General features: G+C 36.8%; 1 protein-coding gene across 1 annotated transcript; it reads left to right on the top strand.

The window, feature by feature from the left end:
* The first annotated feature begins 796 nt into the window (after window positions 1-796).
* Window positions 797-5,553, top strand: BTG2 (BTG anti-proliferation factor 2). The gene is made up of 2 exons (XM_026676873.2): window positions 797-1,200; window positions 2,770-5,553. Exons 1-2 carry the CDS (start codon window positions 1,029-1,031, stop codon window positions 3,105-3,107), a joined length of 510 nt encoding a protein of 169 aa, XP_026532658.1. The 5' UTR covers window positions 797-1,028; the 3' UTR covers window positions 3,108-5,553.
* Window positions 5,554-9,508: the final 3,955 nt, after the last annotated feature.

The following is a 9,508-nucleotide window of genomic DNA, read 5'->3' as shown; positions in this document are numbered from 1 at the left end:
TTTGACTTAAATTCTGGATTACATTTTGTGTCTGTGCTTAACTTGTTGAGCTAAGCAACATTTCCAGTGTATAATTTTAAACATATACCATTCAATTGTAACCTCAGCTTCAACTGGTACAATCTTTTACAGATTCAAACTTGCTTATTTGTCATTCACATCTAGTTTAATTCATGCTGCAATGTTCCAAAGAAAGGCATGAATGCAATTTAAATTAAAAGCATCTCCCCAGACAACTTATTCTTTTAAAAAAGGACAGCCTAACTAACATTATTCCCACACATGAATCTGAATAATTTCTTGGGTGGCAGTAGCCTTAACCTATCACAACAAACACAGGAGCAGACTATATTGCTGTATCCCAGCACAAGTGCTGTGAGATCCATCCCATTTTATTTTACAAAGAAACGAATCTTTGTAAAATGGGTGAACAGACAGACGATATACCTTTAATGTATTTCAGTTTGGGAATTCGGAACCGTTGACAAAGTCCTGATTTCCCTGTGGCCTTTTGATAATACCGGTAAGTAGCTGCAGTAATTATTTGTCGAACTATTAAACCAGTGCGCTTGTGACAAGACACAATTTCTCCCCTGCCAGGCAAAGCCCTATTAATAGCCCCAAACCAGGCGCTTTCTCCTTCCCTTTCCCCCCTCCAGCTGCCTTGACCATGTTCTCAAGGCGTGACTTTCCCAGTACTCGCGTCACTACTTCCACCCTGCTGAGGTCACCAACATTAGCATATCAAGGAAAGCTCAGCCAATCAGAAGCGAGCCATCTAGTGACGGCTGCACTTTCCAAGATTATTAAGAGTCCTGTTTGTAGTAGGGGCATGTCAAATAGAAGGCGAGTGGCGGACGTGAGAGAAGCCTTCTCAAAACCCATCGTTAAGCAGTCGCTTCTACCGCAGGCGGGTCAGCCACGAACTGCCGGACCGGCCAATTACATCGTCGTTTCCGTGTTTGTGCCCTTTCTCTAAGCAGTGCGGAACCTTTAGGGCACCGAGCTAACTTTATACGAAGCCAGACATGAGCCAAGGCCAGCGCTGGAATGGAAGCTACGTTAACAACAGCCGGGCGGATATGGTATCGGAGATCGCCGCCGCCGTAGGCTTTGTGTCCAGCTTATTCCGCACGCGCGGCTGCGTTAGTGAACAGCAACTTCAGGTTTTCAGTGAGGCTCTTGAAGAGGCACTTACAGGTGAGAGACGGCGCCTCCTTGAAGTGTATCCTAGGGATCTTTGGCCAAATCTGGGGAATCAAGCTTAACTTTTCTGTCCCTTAAAAAAAGTGGGATATTCACTGGACCGTTGATTTTCTTTTTTCTTCTTCCCTTTCTTTTACGATTTTTAGTTTAATTAGTCTCGTCTGTGTATTTCCTTCTATCACGCAAAATACTCATTTTCAGCATTCAATATGCCTGCCCTTTATTTTTAATATGTCCTTTAATTGGGATTTTTTTTAAAGCAATGCATTCTTTAAAATATTTTTTCCTGTAATAACTACTCCTGGATAGCAAGCATAAGTGTAGCCCAGATTAGTGACAAATTATTCCTCCACCCTGCAAGTATAATCTGCTTTTAACAATCTGTCTTTTCCCCAATATTATGAGAATAAGAGCTATAATCCAGTGCTTCCAGAGGTGCCACATTGCACTGCAGCCCTGGGATTGAAAATGTGTGTCCCAAATTAGACTGGGAAAAAAAAAGCTCCTTTGTTCTGGTGACCAAGGAAACTAGACTTTACTAGATCAAACGAGATAGAACAAGGAAACTAGCTTTCATAGTCCATTGGGAAGCGGCTTTGCCGAGACATCAGACTCAGCAAAACAAAAGGGGGAAATATATTTGAATACATGGGAGAAGAATGGAATGATTGGGTATTACTGCTCTAATCTTAAAAATCATATCTGAAGGGTTCATCCCACAGCCCCTTTAAAAGCACAAATCTGTTCAGTAGGCCTTACTTCCATGTCAGGGGAAAAGTGCAGAATTTCAGGCACGCTACTTAAGACTGCAAATAGTTTCAGGTTACAGAGCTCTCTTCATCTGGTTACAGTAGTGTATTAAGTATAAAATATACTCAGAAAGGCTTTATAATCACATTTATTATGGGATAGAGCTATATACAGTACTTGAAATGCAGAGGAGGTTGCTCTGAATTTCTAATACTAATCGCATACTAATTGCATTGTCTGCTAAGAAGATTTCAGTAATTACTGAAATGTTATGGATAATGCATTTAGTTTAAACCTTTTGGATTCCTCCCTGCCTTGGAGTTTTTGTTTGAGTTTGAAAGGCTATTGCCATGTTTTAGATAAATTGGTTTTATTTGTTTTCTGTGTAGGGATTATTTTACAGTTCTTATTGGAAATGACTTTCCCCCCCCCTCAACCAATAATTTAACTGTTCATTATGCTGTCATTCTCTAAAAGAAAGAGGAACCTGGAGATCAGAGGCTGGGTCATCTATCAGAGATACCCTACTGCATCTGACATTGTGAAGGGATTCTACCAGATGAACTCTAAGATTCCTTCCATTCTTATGATTTTCTAATTCTAGAACTTTAATATATTGCTTGAAGAAAATGAGAGTTTGATTAGATCAGACCCAAAACTTAAGATGGGAGCCTCTCTACTTTTTAAAAAATGCATTCTGCCACCAATTTTAGCTGAATGTTTCTTTGTGTGTAAAAAGTATTCTATCTTTTGTTTGTCCATTAACTCCACTGATCTCTTACCCTTTGTGATATGTTTCTTGTTCCCTTGCAGAGCATTACAAACATCACTGGTTCCCTGAGAAACCATTCAAAGGGTCTGGCTACCGCTGCATCCGTATCAACCATAAAATGGACCCTATCATCAGCAAAGCAGCTAGCCAGATTGGACTCAGCCTTCATCAACTCTACCAGCTCTTGCCCAGTGAGCTGACACTCTGGGTAGACCCTTATGAAGTATCTTACCGAATAGGGGAGGATGGATCCATCTGCGTTCTGTATGAAGCATCGGTGGCACCTGTGAGCTCCTATGGGATGCTCACCTGCAAAAATCAAATGATGCTGGGGCGCACCAGCCCTCCCAAAAGCTACATGATGACCGTTTCCAGCTAAGCACTCCTTGTTATCCTTACTTTGCCAAGACATGGGCTACTGTATACCTCAACTTGAGGATGTATTTTTTTAAAAAAATGAAGAGCTATTTATATTTTTTTTTAAGAAAAGAAAATCCAAATTGAAATTCAGTAGCAGGTACTACTCTTTTGTAGAGTGGTGCTAAGGTGCCTTTTAAAAGCTGTCTGCAGGCTTGCAAGTTTATTAAAAAAAAGCCAATATCTACCTAATTAGCATTGAATTGACAATTCTGGAATGTTGACCTGCCTGTTTGGGAAACGCAGGGTTAAAAATAAAAGTACAGGGGCTGGGCAGGGCTTACCACTTTTAAACAGTGACAAACGATGGGGTAAATGCTACTACAACTGTGAATCTACAGGTCAGGAGTAAGTGCAGAACTGTGCATGTGGCTCACAATGGTATGACTTCATTCTAGTCATGGCACTTTTTTCCCAAAAAATGTTTTTCAGTTGGTTATACTGACAAGCCACTACATCACCAGCTTTATATCATGTTCCAATTTTCAGCAACAGTTTTGTCTTTTTATGGCATCCACATTTTATTTAGATACCCAATCACAACAGTAACTTTCTTTTTTGTCCAATGGGTGATGGGTTGCTAAATATCTGCCCATAATTTTGCACAAAAACCCAATTTCTTTCTGCACTTGATCCTAAATTTCATGCTCATGTAAAATTCCTATTGGTGCCTGAACGTGTAGTTTCTGTGTATAGAATTTTGTTGATAAAAAAGGTTCTAGGATGTGATCTGTGTAACTGGCTGGCTGGTTACTCTTAACAGTTCACTCCTGTCAACAAAAGTGCAAATGGCCAGGTCACTATGAACTATAACCATGCTTTCACTGCAGTTTTGTCTATTCCACTGCCTTTAATACAATCTTGTAAAATTCCTGACAATGCTGCCAATAATTGTGGAGAAGTAATTACAAAACCAGGGCACTTAATTTTTTTAAAGTCTTCAGAGCACATAATTGGCTTGGTTTTTCTTCATTTACTTCTCCAGAGCTTTTCCCTGGTTTGTTTGAATTGAGTTATCAGATACTGTGCAATAAGGATCCTAAAATTTGGGCACTCAGACAAAGAATTATTTCCTATTTGCAAAATGACTATTTTTCTCCTGAAAACTGCTCAAATAATTCCTAAAATGTCCTTAAATAGTCAGAGGTCGGAGTAGGCATTCTAAAATCTACTGTGGCATATCTTTTATGGGATGTGAAGGTTTTTGCTTTTTCTAAAAAAAAAATACATTACAATTTTTTTTTGAAAAGGCATGAATTTGCTAAGGTGTTCTCTTCCAGAGCAACTCCTATTGAGATGAATGGAAAGTTTTGCAAGGGACATGGTTAGTCACCTTGTGAAATTGTGGTTCATTTCAATGGCTTGCATAGAGACACTTAGTTGTACCCCCAATTTTCCAACATTAAAATATTAGCCGCTACAACTGTCCTTCTGATTTCTTCCAATTTATTATGTAAAGCTCTTGTATGTAAGCCAGAGCTTATGTTCAGTTATTACAAAGCTTGTAAAGCACTAAAGTCCCCTATGAGCTAAAAACGAAAATAATAATAGTGCTGCCACTCCGTTAGCAGACTTGTGCAATATTTGGTGGCACAAAGGGGGAACATTTTCTGCACTGTAGCTTTTCCCTCACAAGACAAGTTGCTGTTGTTCAAAGTCTGCCTAAGAGCCTTGTTCCTTCTCTAATATTGTAAAACTCAATAGGAGTGGGAAGTGTAAGATAGCTTGAAACAAATGTTTGTTTTGCTGTGCTCCTTGCCTCTATTTAGAATTTCCCAAATGCCAGTAATTGTGTTGGTGTGCTCAAAGCAACTCTGATTAGAGGTATACTGATGGTTCCCCTTAGTCCTTCATTACCACAGAAGTGTTCTGTAAAAACCAAATTGTTGTTCCATCTCTTTTGTTTTTCTTTTCCACTATCCTTGAAGAATTGATAGAGAAACAGAAGGTTACTAAATATCATGCTGTTACACTTGGCATTGAATCTAGTATTAAGGTTTTGTTTTGTTTTTTCACATTAATACAACCAAATTTGGACATGGTCTGTTGTGTAACTTGTGCATGTAAAAGCTGTGAATTGATGTGTGCTCTTTGTTGCCTTCGGATTCTAAGTCTGATGCAACCAGTGCTGAAGAACTGTGTACTAGAAGCTGCCTATGGGTTGTGAGTGTGTGTCTTTTCTGCCTCTCTTCAAAGATGTTTGCAAAACTTGAGCTGGACTGTTGAGTGGGACCTAGTTTCATAACTGGTGAAAATAATACCACATTTGTAAGCTATTGTGTGGGGGAGGGATGTTTGTTGTACAGTGGTGTTTTTATATGCAAAATGTACAGATATATTGAGAAATGTACACTTTTGATACTTTAATAAAAATGTAGCAATTTAAATACATTGTTGGAAAGATTAAAGGGATTGGCTCATTCTTTGTAAAATGAGGTCCTACTTGCTCGGTTCTTACAGAATAACATTACGACGGGAAAGCAACTGTCTCCATGTGGAAGCAAGAAGAGTCAAAGCATTACTTTTCTTTCTTAGACTCAGAAATAAAAAAGGAAAGCACAAAATCCTACCTTCTACAAACTAGCAAATTCCGGCTCTTTGATAGGGTTTTGTGTGTTTGTCTTTACCTCAGTCTGAGGTTTCACTTTACCTCAATTTCTGTAGAGACCAGTGGAAATGAAATTGGCTAACTCAAGTGCTGGCCCTTGTTTACTGGGTGTTGAGAAAGCAAAGGATTGGAGTATTGTGCAAATTAAGGCCATCTTTCTCTTTGGCTTTTTTGGAAGTTTGTGACATTTTGTGGTCCTCAGTTAATGTCCCAAGCACTGTAGGAGTATTCCTGAAAGTTTTTAAAGCATGTGTGTGTGTATTTAGGACATATGTCTATTTACTACACAATTGTTTGGGAATAGTTGAAATACACATAACTGGCCTTGGATTTCAAATTGTTTGCAACTGTGCAAAATGTGACTCCTAGAATTTCTTTGCAGTTAATTTGAAGCAAAAAATGAGATTACTTTCAGAAATACATTTGGTGCATATATCACATTTATTCTAAGATTACTTCATTTCCTTTTAGGACACCATTCCACAATTTAACATTTTTATTTCACTTACTGATCATAGCATGATGTGACATAGCATGATGTGTGAGTGGAAGTTTTTTTTATTTCCTACCACATTCCTGATTTGCTTTTTTGTCCTTTCCGGTACACTAAATAATATAGAGAAGTACAAGGCAACAGGAGCTAAAACAAAAATAGTACAGATCAGGAGTTGACCCCATCCCAAAATTATTTTGCTTGTATACAACACTGACACTGACTTTAACCATGTTTAAAACATCATAGCTTAAAGTGTGTGAATGAAGTCTGAATAAAAACCTGTTTTCAATGTACACAAAACACAAACACAAACTCCAGATTTATTTGTAGATTATGACAATTGCAATTAACTTCATGTACACATGCATAAACATTTGAGATGGGGAAAAGTAGCTGGTAAACAGCTAACTATCCAAAAATATGTTGGATGATAAGATTGGCTAATAGTATTCTGTTAGGACTGCAGAAGATCTGCAAGTCCCTGATAGAAAGAAAAGCTAATGACATAGTTGTGGTGATGCCAGTAAGTTAGTAGATAGTCCTGTAGGACTACATACATGCAAAACAGTGGAAGCAGATAGTGGCACTTCCCAAAAATAAATGTGTGCTATTACTGTTTCCAGTTAAAATCTTAAATAATTGCTTAGAGGCTCATATTTGGTTCTCACCTGCTCTTACCTTTGTTTTCAACTTTTATATATAAATATTTATCTACATATAGATGGAAAAGTCAAGGTTGTATTTGGATAGTTTGGAAGTAGAAAAGAAACTTAAAAAAACATACTACCCACATTCCTTTCATCAGTTGTCATGGAAATAACAGCTGGATGTCTACTGTAATTCTATTTTTTCCATCATTACGTTGATTTTCTTGCCAAGACTGTGCAATTTCACAATAACTAGTTAAGGAAAGCCTTAGAGAACTATTCTTTAGGAATAGCATTCTAAGAATAGAGGAGTAGTAGTAACTTTGACCTTTGGAGTAGACCTTTGTTAGTTTAACCCATAAGCTGTAACAACTGTAAAATATACATTTAAAATGATGGATAGAGACAGAACTGATGAAAATACATGCACATATATAAACAAAAGAGATAAAAAAGGTTAAATGTGACTAAAGTAAAATTTACTTTACAAATTTCCAGAGCAGATTTACAAATGACCAAAAGAACTTAAAGTATTTTCCTGTATTTTAATGAGACTCTTCATTTTTATCTGAATTCATATTTTAAATAAGACCTGTTAAAATCCATGGGATATAAATTTTCCATCATTTACTTTAAAACACAATTTTCAGTAGGTTTCCATTTACATATTAATAAATTTGTTTCAGCCAATATATAATGCATCCTTTTCTGCAGATTAATAGGATCTGGCACATAAAAATAAAACATATCTGGCCTGTAAGACTTACTACAGTGCTTGATACAAGATTACGACTGCCAAAGACAAGCATGAAAATAAAATAATTGATATTTGTACTTTTATTACAGAGTTGAATCTAGTATTTTGGAAATAAATATTCTTCTCCATTTACCACTGCTGCTTTCAAACATATGCTTTCAGGTCCAGGGGAAACTCAATTTGATTATGTACTAGAATTGTATCCCCCTTTTTGGTTCAATATGGCATGCATAATATTTTCTTCTTCCATTTCCCCCCCACAACAATCCTGTGAGTAGTTCTAGCTAAAAGAACGTGACTAGCTAAACACATCAACATGCATTTTTATGGTTGAGATGAAATGAGATCTCCTGGTATGGTATCGGCCCAACATTTTAACCACCATGCCAAAGCAGCTTACCCATAGTCCTTACAACATAACCAGTCTTAGGCTACAGGTTGAGCCATTGCTAATTCAACAGTGAAGGTTCTTCATGCAGAAGCCCTATCTATCTTTTAGATATCATAGTAATCATACTGAAGAGGCTACATAAAGTGACCATTGCAATAATATCTGTACAAAGTTTAGGTGGGATTGTGATAAATGATTGGTAAATCATTATGAAGAAAACATGCAAATATATATGTTTGCAACATAATAATATGCATTAATTTATTCAAACAAACTTTGCTTTCACAAGATCCAATTACATTATTGTACTGATTTATTTTAGTCCTGCACAATAATACGTTTTTGGGTGGCAGTTTATAATCATGCCACTGAAGCTTCACAACAGAGCACATAATTTGCATCTCTCATTGAAGCACAACTTTGGGAAAAATAATCCTGAAATAAATGAAGTACACAATGTATTTATATTCATTTACAGGTTTATCATTGCTTGTTTGAAATGCTCATATTCAAGAGTTTAGAATAAGATACTCAAAATAGGTTAACTTTTCAACAATTCTATATCAGACCCCAGTTTCAGTCCTTCTCCTTAACTTAAATAAATAACTTAAATAGGATCCCAAAGGTGCTTTTTCAGGAGGCAACTGGACTTTCTTGTTTTTTCTTCAAAGAATGAGATTCTTGGATGAGAAGCGAAACGTCTTCAAAGAAAAAAGAAAAAACAAAACAAGAAAGTCCAGTTGCCTCCTGAAAAAGCACCTTTGGGACAACCATTTACCTGGATGACTTAAGTATCTTTACACACTTTTGAAATAGGACTTTCTTTAATAATGGCTGATTACTAATAGTCCTGTAGATGTCAAAGCTTTATTAAAATTGAGTTAGATTCAAGAACTTCCACCTGATATAAAAGCTGTGTTTGGGTGAACAATCTCAGTTGATAGAATGATTCACCATGATTTATCTGGAGTCACTAGTGAACAAGGCTATTAAAATTGCAGTTTTAAGCTCATACAGTAGTTTTTATATAGCATTTAACATGATTCCCTCAATTTAGTAACATTCGGTTGTATCAACATTTATGATACTTATACATGATTCTTATTGATAGATGGACCTTTGAAGTTCCATTAGCAATGTTAAGGGGATTTTGGTCTGCAAAATGTTATTGCTATTTGAGTACCTTAAACTCCTATCCTGAATTGATGAAAACAGTGTCCTATATAGCTGAGTATCCCAAATTGACAAATGCTTTATGTCCAGCTCTTTTTTCTACACTATGGCTCTGAGTCTAAAGTCCATCATAGATAGTATTTATCTACTGCTAAAACTCTTATGTCTGTCTGATTGCAACCTTCCAATGGATGAAACAGTACGTTATAGAACAAGAAAAAAGCAAGTCCCTTAATTGGGCTAATTTACAAAATGTGTGCAAAATATGAGTCCCATTACACACTTGTGATT

The sequence above is a fragment of the Notechis scutatus genome, chromosome 3 (genome assembly GCF_049901735.1).
Source record: "Notechis scutatus isolate UNSWTSFEM ecotype Mainland chromosome 3, rNotScu1.2, whole genome shotgun sequence".
Taxonomy (NCBI): Eukaryota; Metazoa; Chordata; class Lepidosauria; order Squamata; family Elapidae; genus Notechis; species Notechis scutatus.
Note: the sequence above shows the minus strand (reverse complement) of the source record. Positions and strands in the feature narration are given on the sequence as shown.